Raw genomic sequence first — 17642 nt, forward strand, 5'->3', positions numbered from 1 at the left:
AAACAGGCCTAATTCCACCTTCTGCAAAGGCAGATAATTTCCACGTTTCTTTGCTTGAGAGAAAGATAATTGAGGTTATTTTCTTTCCAAGAAAAGAGAGATTCTGCCGTCTGCAAAACGGACGGCGGGGAGGGGGGGGGGAAGAGGAAAAAAAAATATAAAGTGTGTAGCTGTCTCCCTGGGTGCCGGCGCTGTCATTAACTGAGTGCCTCTCGTATCTGCAAGGTGTTTATCGCCTCCCTAAGTGCCTCTTTCGTCCCTTGTTTTGGCCTGCATTGTCTTTCCTTCTGGGAGGCTGTGGGGAGGGGGGGGAAAGGTCAGAAATGAAGGCTGCTCAGTGCAATGAGCCACCCAGGGTGGGTGGATGTCAATGTGGGTAGAGAGAGGAGGGGGGCAACAATAATCTCTGCAATTTATCAGGGAGATGGAGAAATTTCAGATGGTGGCAGCAGCTGTTGACCCAGGATTTATCAGAGGGAAAACATCGGTCCCGGTGGGGGTGAGTAGGTGCCCATAAGAGTCTGGGACTGGCTGGGCAATTCCTAAATTCAGGATAAAGTGGTGGCCAAGAGGACATTGACTGCACTTGAGGGAGTCCTCGATTTATGACCACGATTAGGACGAGCATTTCCACTCCCTTCTAGCCCTGATGATGTTCCCTAGTTGGGTCATGAAACGTCTGGAAGAAAAACCACCCAGCTCAGAGAGCACCCAGGACTCCACAATCTTCCTCCACCTCCTCCTCTTCCTCCTCCCCCCTTCTGGCACTGATGATGTTCCCTAGTTGGGCCATGAAAGGTCTGCAAGAGAACCACCCAGCTCAGAGAGCACCAAGGACCCCACAGTCCTTCCTTCCTTCCTTCCTTCCTTCCTTCCTTCCTTCCTTCCTTCCTTCCTTCCTTCCTTCCTTCCTTCCTTTCCTTCTTTCTTTTTCTCTTTCCTTCCTTCCTTTCTTTTTCCTTTCTTCTTTCTCTTTCTTCTTTCTTTCTTTCTTTCTTTCTTTCTTTCTTTCTGATTCTTTCTCTCCTCCTTCTCCTCCTGCTCTTCATTCTCCTCTCTGCAAGCCCCCCTTCCTTCTAGCAATAATGATGTTCCCTAGTGGGTTCATGAAACATCTGCAAGAAAACCACCAAGCTCAGTGAGCACCCAGGACCCCACATTCCTCCTCCTCCTCCTCCTCCTCTCCACAAATCCCCTCCCTTCTAGCACTGATGATGTTCCCTAGCTGGGTCATGAAACGTCTGCAAGGAAAACCACCCAGCTCAGAGAGCACCCAGCACCCCACAGTTCAACCCTGAGCTGCAAAGATTCTCTTCTATCCGATCTGCAATCTGTTTTTGCCAGGTATCCCCCACGCCGTCTCCTTGGCGCGGAGGCCACAGACCCCAACCTCACCTCTTCAACTTGTCCCCCACCCTGTTTCCAAGCCAGACCCTTCCCGTTGCACTGTTGCACACTTGTTGACTTGGGCTGTTGAAGAGGCTAACCTGCAGGAAGGTGAACGCCCCCCTCCTCCTCCTCACTGCCCCCCACCTACTGCGGCCTTTCAACAATCGGTGTCGTTCAATTATTATGCTCCCGTTGTGGGCGTCATCCCAGCAGGTGTCTCTTGTACCCATTAAATCATGTTTGCGTGGACCGGGCTCAGAAGCGAAGCTCATCTCGTTCGGTTTCCCATTCTCTGAACTTCGGTGAATCAACAAGGAAGGCTGTGAACTTTACCGGCCAATGTCCTCTTCGGTTTTTCACTGAATGGCTTAATCAACCCCCATTAGACCAGCAATCCCGGTTTTTCTCCGGCGTGCAATTTTTATTTTTTTTTTTCCCCTGAGGTCGGGGCTTCAAGTTATTTTTCTGCCAACCTTTTGCAAGATTTGATTTAAGTCCTCCTGGCATGGTTTTAGCCAAGTATCTGTTGGACAGTCCTGTTGAGGTGCATCGTGAGTATAGTATAGTATAGTATAGTATAGTAGAGTAGAGTAGAGTAGAGTAGAGTAGAGTAGAGTAATAGTAATAGTAATAGTAATAGTAGTAAAGTTGGAAGGGATCTTGGATGATGAGGGGACTGGAGGCTAAAACATATAAGGAACGGTTACTAGAATTGGGTCTGTCTAGTTTAATGAAGAGAAGGACGAGGGGGGACAGGATAGCTGTGTTCCAATATCTCAGGGGCTGCCCCAAAGAAGAGGCAGTCAAGCTATTCTCCAAAGCGCCTGAAGGCAGGAAGTATAGTATAGTATAGTATAATATCATATAATATTATAATAACATAACAATAATATAATATAATAATATAATATAATAAATATTATATTATAATATACTATAATGTAATGTAATATAATATAATATAAATATAATATAAATATAGTATAATATAATATAAATATAGTATAATATAATATAATAATAAAGTTGGAAGGGACCTTGGAGGTCATCTAGTCCAACCCTCTGCTCAGGAAGGAAACCCTATCCCATTTCAGACCAATGGCTGTCCAGTCTCTTCTTAAAACTTCCAGTGTTGGAGCATTCACCGCTTCTGGAGGCAGGTGGTTCCACTGGTTAATTGTTCTAACCATCAGGAAGTTTCTCCTTAGTTCCAGGTTGCTTCTCTCCTTGCTCAGTTTCCATCCATTGCTTCTTGTCTTGCCTTCAGGGGCTTTGGAGAATAGCTTGACTCCCTCTTCTTTGGGGCAGCCCCTGAGGTACTGGAAGGCTGCTATCATGTCCCCCCTCGTCCTTCTCTTCATTAAACTAGCCATCCCTAATTCCAGCAACTGTTCCTTGTACGTTTTAGTCCCCAGTCCCCTAATCCTCTTTGTTGCTCTTCTCTGCACTCTTTCTAAAGTCTCAACATCTTTTTTATGTTGTGGTGACCAAAACTGGATGCAGTATTCCAGGTGTGGCCTTACCAAGGCCTTGTAAAGTGGTATTAATACTTCACGAATGGTATTAATACTTCAAATGATGTTCTCCCTTCTTTGTCCTCTTCCATGGATTGGAAAGATGGATAAAGACACCGTTTGAGCTTCTAATGTGTTGAGTTGCATCTTCCAAGCTTGTGATGGGACATAGTTGCATTTTCTCCACGTTGACTTACAGGACCAGAACAGAAGAACAGAGCTGGACGGGACCTTGGAGGTCTTCTAGTCCAACCCCCTGCTCAGACAGGAAACCCTATGCCATTGGCTGTCCAATCTCTTCTCGAAAATCTCCACTCACAACTTCTGGAGGCAAGCAATTCCAGGGGTTAATTGTTCTCACTGTCAGGAAGTTTCTCCTTCATTCCAGGTTGCTTCTCTCCTTGGTCAGTTTCCATCTGTTGTTTCTTGTCCTGCCTTCAGGCGCTTTGGAGAATGGCTTGACCCCCACTCTTCTTTGGGGCAGTCCCTCAAATCATGTCACCCCTGGTCCTTCTTTTCATTAGACATACTCCATTCCAGCAACTGTTCTTTATATGTTTTAGTATTTGACAGGCTGCCACAAAGAGTCTACTTATTCTCCAAGGCGCCAGAAGGCAGGACAAGAAGCAACGGATGGAAACTCATCAAGGAGAGAAGCAACCTGGAACTAAGGAGAAACTTCCTAACAGGGAGGACAATTAATCAGGGGGACAGAATTTGCCTTCAGACCTTGTGGGTGCTTCATCACTGCAGGTTTTTAACAAGAGAACGGACAGACACCTGTCTGAAATGGTCTAGGGCGGTGTTTCCCAAACTTGACAATTTTAAGGCATGAGGACTTCAACTCCCAGAATTCCACAGCCAGCAACGCTGGCTGTGGAATTCTGGGAGTTGAAGTCCACATGCCTTAAAATTGTCAAGTTTGGGAAACACTGGTCTAGGGCAGGGCTAAGCAACCTCGGCTCTTTTATGACTCATGGACTTCAACTCCCAGCTATGCTGACTCAGGAATTCTGGGAATTGAAGTCCATGAGTCATAAAAGAGCCAAGGTTGCCTACCCCTGGGTCTAGGGCAGTGGTTCTTAACCTGGGCGATACTGCCCCTCAGGGGGCGATTTCATTTTTCAGGGGGGCGATGGAATGAAAAGGGGTGACGTGGGGGTGAAGGAACGAAAAAGGGGCGATGGAGCGAGAAGTTTTGGGGACACTTTTGAGAATTTTTCGTACAGTGAATCGCTGTATATCGTACAAAAACATCCGATCGCTCGCTCTTAGTGGATCGAATTGTGTTTTCAAATGTTCCTCCAGCTAGCTTCAGTACAGAACGCCGTACATATATAAATACGCATTGCTTATCTTCATGCGTGTTGTGCAGCAGCCTCTTCCCATACAGTGGCGCGCCATTAGCCAGAATATGGGAGATATGGGGAAAAGACTGGAAATAAATGATTTGCATCGATATGTCCTGATGAACAATTTTAAAGAAAACAAAAAAAGGGTTTGCATAAATTGAAGAATTATTTCCCATGTTGTGATTGAGAGGTTATGTTGGGGGAGGGGACGATGACAACTTCTTCATTGGCTCAAGGGGGCGATTCCTTCAAAAAGGTGAAGAACCACTGGTCTAGGGGTCTCCTGCTTGAGCAAGGGGCTGGACTAGAAGACCTCCAGGGATCCTCCCAGCTCTATTCTGATTCTAATTCTCATTCATCCCGCATGTGGTCTCCTGTTCTCCACGTTCTGCAGATCCACCTTCTGTTTCTTTGATGGGTCTCTTCCGCACGTCTCGCCTCAAGGACCAGCTTTGCTGGATCCTCCGTCTCTCCCGTCCATCAGATCCGCGCTTGATTTAATGAATCTTCCCGCTCTCTCATCAGCCGAAATGGGAGACCAGGCACCGCTCCAGCTGTTTGACTTTCACCCCTCAAGGAGGGCCGAAGTGTGCCAGGCAGTTCTCAGAAAGGAACGCAGGCGCGCCACGAAACTGCAGGCCACCGTTTTGATCGGGAGTCGCCTCTCTTGGACTTTTTGAAAAGTTCCCCCGTGGAGGAAACTTTTTTTTATTTCTGGATCCCGTTTTTTTCTTTTCTTATTGCAGGCCTTATTTGGCCCTTCTCCGTTTTTCGGAGGGGACAAAAGCTACCTGGGGAGATTGGAGGAGCCGAATAGGTACCGCCCGTTGAGGACATGACGTCCCTTAATTGGGTCATGAAACCCCTGCAAGAAAGCGACCCAGCTCAGAGAGCACCAATGATCCCACAGCCTTCCTCCTCCTCCTCCTCCTCCTCCTCCTCCTTTCTAGCATTGATTGTCACATGTTCCGACATGTTAGCAGTCTTGACATTGATGATGTTACCAAGCATGGTCACGAAATGTCCACAAGAAAACCGCCCAGCTCAGAAAGCACCAGGGACCCCACAATTCTCCTCCTCCTCCTCCTCCTCCTCCTCCTCCTCCTCCTCCTCCTCCTCCTCCTCCTCCTCCTACCCACCAACCCCAGTTCCAGCACTGATAATGTTACCTAGCTGGGTAATGAAATGTCTGCAAGAAAACAATCACGTTCAGAGCACCAAGGACCTCACAACCATTTTCCTCCTTCTCCTCCTCCTCCTCCTCCTCCTCCTCCTCCTCCTCCTCCTCCTCCTCCTCCTCCTCTCCACAAAGCCTCCTCCCTTCCAGCCCTGATGATGTTACCTAGTTGGGTCGTGAAACGTCTGCAAGGAAACGCCCAAGGTCAGAGCGCACTGAGGACCTCACTGTCACATATTTACTGTCTTTATCTGACTTCCTGGACCCCTTGAAAACCTCTGGCCTGTGCAAAAAGATCTTTTAATCACATCACACACACAAACACACCCAAGCTTCAGAGAGATAGCTGGCTGCAGATGTTTTAAAAAAAATGGCCCTCGTTTAAAAAGCTACTGAAAAAAAGAGAGAGAGAGAGAGAGAGAGAAGACAGGGATGTCTGTGCAAAGAAAGGATATTTAAAACGAAGGCAAAACTTCCTTCTTAAAAAAGAAAAGAGGGAAAAATACAGAGATTAACCAGGCAGCTTCTAGCTTGCAGTGTTTCTCAACCTTGACCATTTTAAGGCATGTGGACTTCAACTCCCAGAATTCCACAGCCAGCACTGCTGGCTGTGGAATTCTGGGAGTTGAAGTCCACATGCCTTAAAATGGTCAAGGTTGAGAAACACTGAGCTAAAGAGTCCGCAGATTTTAATTTCCTTTTGACAAGCATTGCTTTCCCCTCTGTGCTCACACCCACAAAAACCAAGGCCAGCCGCCTTTACAGGAGAGGCAGATTTATTTTTATTTTTAAAGTCAAAGCTAAACTGTTAAATCCCCCATCACCCTTCTTTTTTCCCTTTGCTTAGAAATGAGAGGTGTGCTTCTGCAGTTCGCCTGGATAAACGTTAGAACTCAGGAGAAATTTCCTGACGGCGAGAACAATTCACCAGTGGAACCACCTGCCTCCAGAAATTGTGAATGCTCCAACACCGGAGGTTTTCAAGAAGAGCCTGGACAACTATCTGTCTGGAATGGTACAGGCTTTCCTGCCTGAGCAGGGGGTTGGATTAGATGACCTCCAAGGCCCCTTCCCCTTCCAAGAATCTCTGTTATTCTGAGATTCTATTCTGGACAAGAAGGAATGGGGTAGAAGATCTTTAGAGATCCAATCTAGAACGAAGGAGAAATTTCCTGACGGCGAGAACAATTAACCAGTGGAACCACCTGCCTCCAGAAATTGGGGGTGCTTCAATGCCGGATGTTTTTAAGAAGAGATCGGACAAATGGCATATAGGGTCTCCTGCCTGAGCAGGGGGTTGGACTAGAAGACCTCCGAGGTCCCTTCCAATTCAGTCGCTCTGTTCTGTCCCCCTTCCCATCTTCTGCTTCTACTCCACCCACCAGGAGGGATTCACTGTCAACTCCAAGGTCCAGCATCCACAGCTGAATGTCTACAGAGATCCTCCGTCATCCAGGTCATGGTTTGTCCCAAAGGTTGCTTTTTCCAGAGGCAACAGAACTGCGTTCTTTTTCCTTTGAAGATGTTTCGCACCCAGCTCTGACTGGATGGTGGGGAATGGAAGGATTTGTATTTATATTTGCAAATGACCAGCCGTCTGCAAGGAGTATCAATCCTTCCCTTCCCCACCCTCCAGTCTAGAGCTGAAGAAGCTTCTGGGATGAGAAGCAAAACGTATTCAAAGGAAATTGAATTGCTTCCTGCAAAAAAAAAAACACCTTGGGGAGATTTGCTGTGATTTCCAACTTATTTCTTTGCACGTTATTTTCTACTTGTGTCCAGGCCGTTGTGAGCGTGCGTGCAGGTGTGCACGTCAGGCCCAAAGCAGCATGGAGGAAAGCTTGCTGACTGCTAAAAGGTGAAAGCAAATGTTGTATTTTTAGAGCACCCGGGTTGACTTTTACAAGCATCTCAGCTTGTAAATGCCCATTGCCTGAACGGGAAGCCAAACCACTTGGAGGAAAAATAAAAGAGAGGGGGAAAAAAACACACAGCTGTTGTATTTCTGGGATGGAGTGAGTCACTGTCCAAAGTCTAAAAGGGGGGGGGCAATTAATTTTTGCAGAGGTTGTCGCCATTTCAGAGGGACAAGCAGTGGGGGGGGGGAACAGCTCTTCATTTTTCTGGGATTTATGTGGATGATCTGGTTGCCGCTTGGAAGCTAAGCAGGGACTGAGCTGGCAAATCCTTGGATGGGAGGCAGTCAGAGTTCTGTACTAGGCTAAGAAACAATGGAAATCCATCCGCGTCAGGGCTTGGATATTGTTGGATTTTGCAAAAGTGCTTTTAGGAGCCCAGCAGAAACAGAGGAATCTAATACGATTTTAAACCATTTCAAGGCATTTCAGATTTATTACAGCGGTAAGGCCAGCTGCAAACAGAATAACAGCTGGAAGGGACCTCAGAGGTCTTCTAGTCCAACCCCCTGCTCAGGCAGGAGACCCTATACCACTCCAGACCCGTGGTTGTCCAATCTCTTCTCAAAAGCCTCCAGTGAGGGAGCACCCACAACTTCTGGTGGCAAGGAGTTCCGCTGGTTAATTGTTCTCAAAAGTCAGGACATTTCCCCTTCATTCCAAGTTGCTTCTCTCCGTTGCTTCTTGTCCTGCCTTTGGAGAAGAGGTCGACCCCCCCTCCCTCTTCTTTGGGGCAGCCCCTTAGATATTGAATAAAAGGCCCATAAATATTAAATGAATATTAAATAAAAACAATACATGGACTACAAGAAGTATGAAATCCTTCTCTCTGTGTGCATATATGTGTGTGTAAGAGAGAAACAATAAGCGCAACGGAGTCCAAAAATAATGAAGAACATAGATCCTAAAATAAATCCAAATAAGATACGGTTATAAAAAGGGCCGGTCTTAAGGAACGCGACGGCGTGTGGCACAAATGGCGGCCGAAAAAGGGGCGACTCAAGAGGCTACTTTTTGAGGCCTGGTTCGAGCGAAGGAGCATGAAATTTCTCCCAGATGGGATATATAAGGGTCTGCCTAGAGCAGTGGTTCTCAACCTTGACCATTTTAAGGCATGTGGACTTCAACTCCCAGAATTCCACAGCCAGCGTTGCTGGCTGTGGAATTCTGGGAGTTGAAGTCCACATGCCTTAAAATGGTCAAGGTTGAGAAACACTGGCCTAGAGGCCTTGTGTAAGGAACGGTATAGTAGCACAACGCCTAGAGTTTCTCTGGAAGCGTCACCGCTGGGACATAAACGAAGGTGCAGAGAATATCCTAAAATTGGGCACTGATGGTGTTCCCTAGTTGGGTCATGAAAGGTCTGGAAGAAAACAACCCAGCTCAGAGACCACCAAGGATCCCATAGTCATTTTCCTCCTCCTCCTCCAGGGATAGGCAACCTCAGCTCTTTTATGACTGGTGGACTTCAACTCCCAGAATTCCTGAGCCAGCCATGCTGAGGGGAAAGGGAGAGGTTTCCAAGCTGAGCCAGGCTGGCTGAGGAATTCTGGGAGTTGAAGTCCAAGAGTCATGAAGGGGCCATAGTTCCCCCATACTGGCTGAGGAATTCTGGGAGTTGAAGTCCGCGAGTCACGAAGGGGCCATAGTTCCCCCATGCTGGCTCAGGAATTCTGGGAGTTGAAGTACACGAGTCATGAAGGGGCCATAGTTCCCCCATACTGGCTGAGGAATTCTGGGAGTTGAAGTCCAAAAGTCATGAAGGGGCCATAGTTCCACCATGCTGGCTCAGGAATTCTGGGAGTTGAAGTCCAAAAGTCATGAAGGGGCCATAGTTCCCCCATGCTGGCTGAGGAATTCTGGGAGTTGAAGTCCGCGAATCATGAAGGGGCCATAGTTCCCCCATGCTGGCTCAGGAATTCTGGGAGTTGAAGTCCACCAGTCATGAAGGGGCCATAGTTCCCCCATGCTGGCTGGGGAATTCTGGGAGTTGAAGTCCGTGAGTCATGAAGGGGCCATAGTTCCTTCATGCTGGCTCGGGAATTCTGGGAGTTGAGGTCCAAAAGTCATGAAGGGGCCATAGTTCCCCCATGCTGGCTGAGGAATTCTGGGAATTGAAGTCCAGAAGTCTTCTCCTCATGGTCAGCCCTCGGCTTATGAACACAACCCATTGCTAAGCAAGATGGTTGTTAAGTATGTTTTGACCCATTTTACGAGTTTCCTTGCCCCAGTTGTGCAATTAGCCACACGGTCGTTAAGTGAATCCAGCTTCCCCATTTGCTTGTCGAAAGGTCGCAAAAGGGGGATTATCACATGACACCACCACCACCACCCGGGACACTGCGACTGTCGTTAAGTGCAAACCAATGGCCCGAATTTTGATCCTGTGATCTGCAATGGTCATCAGTGCAAAACTCGTCCTAAGTCCCTTTTTTCAATGCCGGTTGTAACTTCAGACAGTCACTAAATGACCCGTCATTACGGCGAGGACTCAGGTGGGTTTCCTCACCCACATCAGCTTCGCCTTCTTGCAAAAAACGCAGTTTTGAATGCAAGATGTGCTTTAGAGAGCGACGGGCGCATTATGTATATATAGAGACGCACACCCTCTCTGTGCACACACGCAAACACGCACGCACACACGCACGGGAGCAGACAGGGCTGCAAATTTGCAGAGGCTGCCCAAATGGGGTGATCCGAGGGAGACAGGCGCGCCTCTCCGATGTGACCTGCTTCTGAATACGCAACGGCTCCATTCTACACTCAATTATCTGCAAAAGTACACAATGTGCTGTTTCCAAAAAAAGACGCCGTGGCGGCAAGTCCGCGAGGACGGCTCCATGCGCCGAGCGGAGAAGCAGCGTTTAATCTCTTGTGCGGCTGTGTAATTTTGTACAAATGGGGTTGATTTGTCAGCCACAGACAAGAGGTGGTGGGGGGGGGGCTTTTTCCCCTCTCTCTCACTCACTCTCTGTCTCTCTCACACACACACACTTCTTCTCTTTCTCTTTCTCTCTTTTTTCTCTTTCCCACTTTCTCTCTCTTTCTCTTTTTTCTCTCTTCCCATCTCTTTTTCTTTCTCTTTCTCCCTCTTTCCCTTTTTTCTGTCTGCCTTTCTCTTTCCTTCTTTCTCTCTCTGCCTTTCTTTTTCTTTCCCTCTTTCTCTGTCTCTTTTTCTTTCTCTTTCCCTCTTTCTGTCTCTTTTTCTTTCTCTCTTTCCCTTTGTCTCTTTGCCTCTGCCTCTTTCCCTCTTTCTTTCTGTCTTTTTCTTTCTCTCTTTCCCTTTCTCTGCCTCTCTCTTTTCCTTTCTCTTTGTCTCTTTCCCTCTTTCTCTGTTTCTTTTTCTCTCCCTCCCTCCCTTTTTCTTTCTCTTTTCTCTCTCTCTCCCCGTTCCTTTCTCTGTCTGTCTCTCTTTCTGTCTTTGTCTTTTTCTCTCTTTTCCACTCTTTCTTTCTTTTTCTCTACCTTTCTTCTTTCTTTCTTTTTCTCTCTTCCCCTTTCTTCTTTCTTTCTGTTTACTATCTTTCTCTTTCTGTGTTTTTCTTTTTTCTTTTTTTTCTCCCTCTCCTTTCCCTTTTTCTCTTTCTGTCTCTCTGCCTCTTTCTTTTTTGTCTTTCTCTCTCTCTTTCTCTCTTTCTCTTTTTCTCTCTCATTCCCTCTTTCTGTCTTTTTCTTTCTCTTTCCCTCTTTCTCTTTCTCTCTGTCTCTTTTTCTTTCTCTTTCCCTCTTTCTTTGTCTTTTTCTTTCTCTCTTTCCCTTTTTCTCTTTGCCTCTCTCTTTCCCTTTTTCTCTCTCTCCTCTCTCTCTCTCTCTCTCTCTCTCTCTCTCTCTCTCTCTCTCTCTCTCTCTCTCTCTCTCTCTCTCTCCTCCCCGCCCCTCTCCTCACATCTCTCCTATTATTTCATAAAATGTCTAATTGCAGGCTTTGGGGAAAGTGGGCAGCAAAGGGAAATGAGAAGAGTTTTTTCTCAGCGCAGGTCGGTAATAAGGCTTTTGATAGAAAAGTGGAAAACAAATCATTTACTACTTGCAGGGAAGGGAAGGCAGGGTTATTAGGGAGTCATTATACAAATCCCCTTTCGATTCTTTTTTTGGCTCAGCTTCTGGAAATTTGCAGCTTTAAAGCAGAAAAACCTGCAGAGATAAAAAAGGCTCTGGATGGTGGGGCAGGTAGGTGGACCCTCCTTCCCTTTGCTGATCAGAGCTTCATCTCCAGATGTTTGATTCCCCAGGACAGGGAAGAGGCCGTGTCATGGGACCCTGGAGTTGAGAGGGAGCTCAGAGATCAACTAGTCCAACCCCGTTTGGTTGCAGGGTCCAGGAGGGCGTGCGTTTTTTTTCCCCAACCCAAGTTAACTCTTACACCGGTGGACTTCAACTCCCAGAATTCTCAGCAATTCCCCTCCCCCCCGAGACTGGGGGATTCTGGGAGTTGAAGTCCTCCCATCGGGGAGTTGGCAAGGTTGGGAAACGCTGCATTAGGAGGTTTGGAGAGTTGACCATTGAGAATTCAGACGACGAAACAAAGATGGCTTAGATACAGCCTGCCTTATTCTTATATTTGCATTGGTTATAGGTCCGATTTAGATCCAATCTAAGCTTAGGTTTTGGGGAAGGGGAAAATCAGAAAGGCTTCCACTAACAAGGGGCCTCCAGATGGTTTTTCAAACTGGTCCACTACACCAGAATTAAAAGTGTCGGCTGTTGCAATTAAGATATATGAGCTAAGATGAGCTAAAAAGATAGGATAGGATAGGATAGGATAGGATAGGATAGGATAAGATAGGATAGGATGATAGGATAGGATAGGATTGGATAGGATAGGATAGGATTAGATAAGATAGGATAGGATTAGATAAGATAGGATAGGATAGGATAGGATAGGATTAGATAGGATAGGATAGGATAGGGTAAGATAAGATAGGATAGGATAAGATAGGATAGGATAGGATGATAGGATAGGATAGGATAGGATGATAAGATAGGATAGGATGATAGGATAGGATGATAGGATAGGATGATAGGATAGGATGATAGGATAGGAGAGGATGATAGGATAGGATGATAGGATAATAGGATAGGATGATAGGATAGGATAGGATGATAGGATAGGATGATAGGATAGGATGATATGATAGGATAAGATAAGAAGATAGGTTAGGATAGGACAGGATGATAGGATAGGATAGGAGAGGAGAGGACGCCCACTGTCAAAAGAAAATAAATATATTTTCACGTACAGTATTAGTACCGCTTTATACAGCCTTAGTAAGGCCAAACCTAGAATCCTGCATCCAGTTTTGGTCACCACATTCCAAAGAAGATGTTGGGACTTTGGAAAAATTGCCAAGAAGAGCAACTACGATGGTTAAAGGCTTGGAGAGTAAAACATATGAAGAACGGTTGCAGGAACTAGCAGGAAATAGCCAGTCTAAAGAAAAGAAGAAATAGGGGAGACATGATGGCAGCACTCCAGTATTTGAGGGGCTGCCCCAAAGAAGAGGGGGTCACGTTATTCTCCAAAGCACCAGAGGGCAGGAGGAGAAACAATGGTTGGAAACTAGTCAAGGAGAGAAGCAACCTAGAATTGAGAAACCTCCTAACAGTGAAGACAATTAACCAGTGGAACTGCTTGCCACCAGAAGTTGTGGGTGCTTCATCCCTGGAGGTTTTTAAGAAGAGACTGGACAGCCACTTGTCTGAAATGGTATAGGGTCTCCTGTTCGAGCAGGGGGTTGGACTAGAAGACCTCAGAGGTCCCTTCCAGCGCTGTTATTCTAAGTTCTACGTACGTCGTAAAGCTGGCACCAAAACTGCTGAACAAAGGCATCCTGAAAGAGACTTATTCCTAATTTAAGCAAGCAACATTAAGCCGAAACAATGCCTTATGTCTGTCAACCCATCCCAAGGCTAGGAAGCCAGCAGAGAACAATGCAATCACGCGTTCCATATTTTAAGTGGAAAGGGAAGAGGAGAAAATTACTCTAAGAATTGCTAACAATTAATCTTTTAAAAGTCCTTCCAGAGCTCCAGGCTGAAAGCACAACCATCGGATGATAGATTTTAATTTTTTCGGGGACAGATCCCCAGATTGTGGGAAGAAGGAAAGAAGGAAGGAAGGAAGGAAGGAAGGAAGGAAGGAAGGAAGGAAGGAAGGAAGGAAGGAAGGAAGGAAGGAAGGAAGAAAGAAAGGAAGAAAGAAAGAAAGAAAGAAAGGAAGGAAGGAAGGAATAAACCGGGTGTGATACACAATATTTTGCATGCCACTGTGCACAGAGCCTGCAAACACACTGGAGCCACTGAATTTTCAGACCACGGCAGCCACGGATGTCGCCCCAGGACGTTGGCCTGCCTTGAAGACATGACGGTGCCAACTAGTTGGGGGGCCCCCAATGGGAGTGTGGCATTTTGGGAGTGGCTGATGGACCAGGGAACACCCTACTGTACCTTCCCCCTGTGCATACTTGGCTCCCTCTGTCTCCATCCTGCTTAGTTTTATTTTAATTGCATTTAATTGCATTCCAGATCTTTATTTACTGTTTTAATGTTTTATAGTGTATTTTAACCAATGTTTGTAAGTCACACAGACTCGTCTTTGAAAAGTGGGTCACAGACTAGTTTAATAGATAGATAAAGAGAGAGGGGGGGTGGGTAGATAGATAGATAGATAGATAGATAGATAGATAGATAGATAGATAGATAGATAGATAGATTACATAGATACGATTGATGAAACATATAGATAGAAATTAAAGACACATGATAAATAATGATAGAGAGATAAGATTGATTGATATAGATGACTGGATATATGGCTGGTTGAATATATGATAGAGATAGAGATAGAGAGATAAATAGGTGATAACTATATATAGATAACAAACAGATAGATAGATAGATAGATAGAGATAGATAGAGATAGATGAGAGAGATAGAGATAAATAGAGATAGATAGATATAGATGAGAGAGATACATAGAGATAGACAGATATAGATAGATAGGGATAGATAGATAGATAGATAGATAGATAGATAGATAGATAGATAGATAGATAGATAGATAGATATAGATGAGAGAGAGATACATAGAGATAGCCATATAGATATAGAGATATAGAGATAGATAGATAGATGAGAGGTAGAGAGATAGAGATAGATAGAGAGAGATGAGAGAGATAGAGATAAATAGAGATAGATATAGATGAGAGAGATACATAGAGATAGACAGATATAGATAGATAGATAGAGATAGATAGATAGATAGATGGATATAGATAGAGAGAGAGAGGTAAATTACAGATAAATGATGATAGAAAGGTAAGATTGATTGATTGATACAGATGGCTGGATAGATAGATGACAGATTAGACAGATAGACAGACACAGATAGACAGACAGATAATAAACGAATAGATGAATAGATGGATGATACATAATGCTAGAGGGAGATATAATTGATTCGATTGATAGACGATTAGGGGACGGATGGACAGATATATATAGAGATGATAGATGGGTAGAGAGAGATATAGATAGATAGATAGATAGATAGATAGATAGATAGATAGATAGATAGATAGATAGATAACCCAAAGCATGCCAGTTTTACATCTTTCCTGGGTCCTTACCTTTGGTTGCAAAGCAGGCGGCTGAGAGGCTGGTGCTGGCTCAAAGCCGTGGCTCTTCCTGGCTCCAGAGGACGGGTACTGCCCCACAGCTGGAGGGTACGCTGGCTCAGGCTTCCAGGCGCTGGGGGGCCCATAGGAAGGCTCGGCTCCATCCCAGCCTCTGAGGGAGGCGCTCCCAGCATAGGCCGGTTCTGGCTGGCGACTCGGTGGGGGCGCGGAGCCGTAACCGACCGGCGGGGGCACGTAGCCGTAATCGGGCGCCCGAGGTTGAGCCGGGGCATAGGGCCCTATTGAAGAAGCAGGCTGGGGGGCCAGGCCGCCATACTGGGGGGGCGAGGGTGGGAAGTGGGGGGCAGGATGAGCGGATTTCACCTGCACGTTGAAGGGGGGGCGGGTGGGGGTGGCGGCCGTAGTGTAGGATGCCGGGACAGGCTGAGGTTTCAAGGGGCCGACGGGCGTCACCGGGATTGGCTGGATGCCGGGCTTGGGGGTGGCCGACTTTTTGGTGGCGGTCAAGGGAGGCTGGTTGGGGATGACCATGCGCTTGTGTCCCGTGACCGGAGTGGACACGGTGGGGGTGGCCCCCGGAGATCCGCCAGGAATGCCGGTGGCCTGGGTCTGCAAAGAGAAAAATAAGAGTAATTTTGAGACTGGGGCACTGTCAGAATGGCAGTTGTATGACATGTGTGAGTTCCGGCACCTTCCCCCCCTCCCCAAAAAAACACTGGGTCTGTCTAGTTTAATGAAGAGAAGGACAAAGGGGGGACATGATAGCAGCCTTCCAGTATCTCAGGGGCTGCCCCAAAGAAGAGGCAGTCAAGCTCTTCTCCAAAGCGCCTGAAGGCAGGACAAGAAGCAACGGATGGAAACTGACCAAGGAGAGAAGCAACCTAGAACTAAGGAGGAATTAAGTGACAGTTAGAACAATTAACCAGTGGAACTCCTTGCCTCCAGAAGTTGTGGTTGCTTCAACACTGGAGGTTTTTAAGAAGAGACTGGACAGCCATTTGTCCGAAATGGTCTAGGGCAGTGGTTCTCAACCTTTTTAATGCTGTGACCCCCCCCCACCGGTCGTAAGTCGAGGACTACTCAACCGGTCATAAGTCGAGGACTACTCAACTGGTGCAGCACCGTTTGCAGAAGGGGACTTTTGGCGGGCTCAGCAGGGCAGAGACAGCCTGGACAATTCCTATTGGCTTTGGAAAACCAATAGAATTAGACCCTATTCAAGAGAGCCTCTTCTATTGGCTTTCAAAAGCCAGTAGAATAAAAGGGAGTAGCACAGCTAAGGAAAAGGGGAAAAAAATGGCGGATTGCGTTGTTTGGCGACCCCTGTGAAATGGTCGTTCGACCCCAAATGGGGTCCCGACCCACAGGTTGAGAACCATTGGTCTAGGGTTTCCTGCCTGAGCAGGGGGTTGGACTAGATGACCTCCAAGGTCCCTTCCAACTTTATCATCATCATCATCATTATTATTAGTAGTAGTAGTAGTAGTATCATCATTACTAAGGTCCCTTCAAGCTTTATTCTGAACTGAATTAATAGGAGCCATTCTAAGAATCAGAGACACTGATAACTGGATGGGGAATATGTATGAAGTCCCTACATGCTGGCTAGGGAACATCCACACATCTTAAAATTGTTGAGGGCGAGGAACACTTGCCAGTGCTGGCAAAAATCTAGAATTTGTTAGCCTCTTTATTCAAAAGCAGGTGAGCGTTCCTTTGCTGGCTGGAGAAGCTGCTAGCAAGATTCCTTTAGATTCTGCAGGATCCCCTTTGCGCTCCTTGCAGGAAACGTTTTATTTGTGCGTTTGTTCGAGCGCATTTAGAACCCGTGGCCAACCCCAGCGAAGGGAAGCTACTTGCACATCAGCCGCCGCTAAAATTAGTTTGTGGGTTATGGAAGCTTCACTCCCCCCCCCCCCCGGTGTGTTGGCTGATCCAGACACTGGGGCTGTGAACACGCAACGCAAGGACGCTTCTGAGCGTTGACTCTTTTTGTGGCTTGGTTAATTTGCGTTTCGTGACATGGTGTGATTGTGGGCAGATTCGGTAACTGGGTTAAATGAGTCGTGCAGCTGCAGCCATTGTGGTTTGCATCCAACACACGATGTGGATTTAGCAACTGCGTTTTTGCGAAGCTGAGAGTTGGGATGTTGTGCTATTTTGGCTAGGCGACAAACCACAAGAACGGGCTTCCGAGGACACCAAAACTCTGGAATTTATTACAGCAAAATTTTATGAAAGGATTCGGAGCGACTGCCGTGCCTTAAACCCGAGCAATATTTATACCAAACCCGAGGCTGAATACTTACACATCTTTTCCTCCCTGTGGGGGGCAACAAGCTAGAAGCTATCCTGGTTTGCCAGGGTGTGCCGTTTCTATCAACCCAGATAGTCCTCGATTTAGAGCAGTCCATTTAGCGCCCGTTCGAAGCTACGACGGCACTTATGACCGTTTTTCACATTTACGACCATCGCAGCCTCCCTGTGCTAATGGGATCAAAGTTCAGACGCCAGGGCAATTGACTCGTAGTTATGACGGTTGCAGTGTCCCGGCATTACGGGATCCCCTTTTGGGATCTTCTGAACAAGCCGAATCAAGCTGGATTCGCTTAACGGCTGTGTTACAAACTTAACAATGGCGGTGATTCACTTAAAAG

The 17642-nt window shown here is 46.6% G+C and overlaps 1 protein-coding gene across 1 annotated transcript in view; it reads right to left on the reverse strand.

The window, feature by feature from the left end:
• The window catches only part of LOC120296640 (lipoma-preferred partner homolog), a 55952-nt gene that overhangs the window by 14561 nt on the left and 23749 nt on the right, over positions 1-17642 (reverse strand). The window contains exon 3 of the mRNA XM_039318490.1: positions 14977-15594. Coding sequence (XP_039174424.1) covers positions 14977-15516 — 540 coding nt within the window. The 5' untranslated portion in view covers positions 15517-15594. The remainder of the gene's footprint in view (positions 1-14976; positions 15595-17642) is intronic.

This window comes from Crotalus tigris, unplaced genomic scaffold, assembly GCF_016545835.1.
Source record: "Crotalus tigris isolate CLP2741 ecotype Arizona unplaced genomic scaffold, ASM1654583v1 scf7180000021401.42387113347:515327, whole genome shotgun sequence".
Classification (NCBI taxonomy): Eukaryota; Metazoa; Chordata; class Lepidosauria; order Squamata; family Viperidae; genus Crotalus; species Crotalus tigris.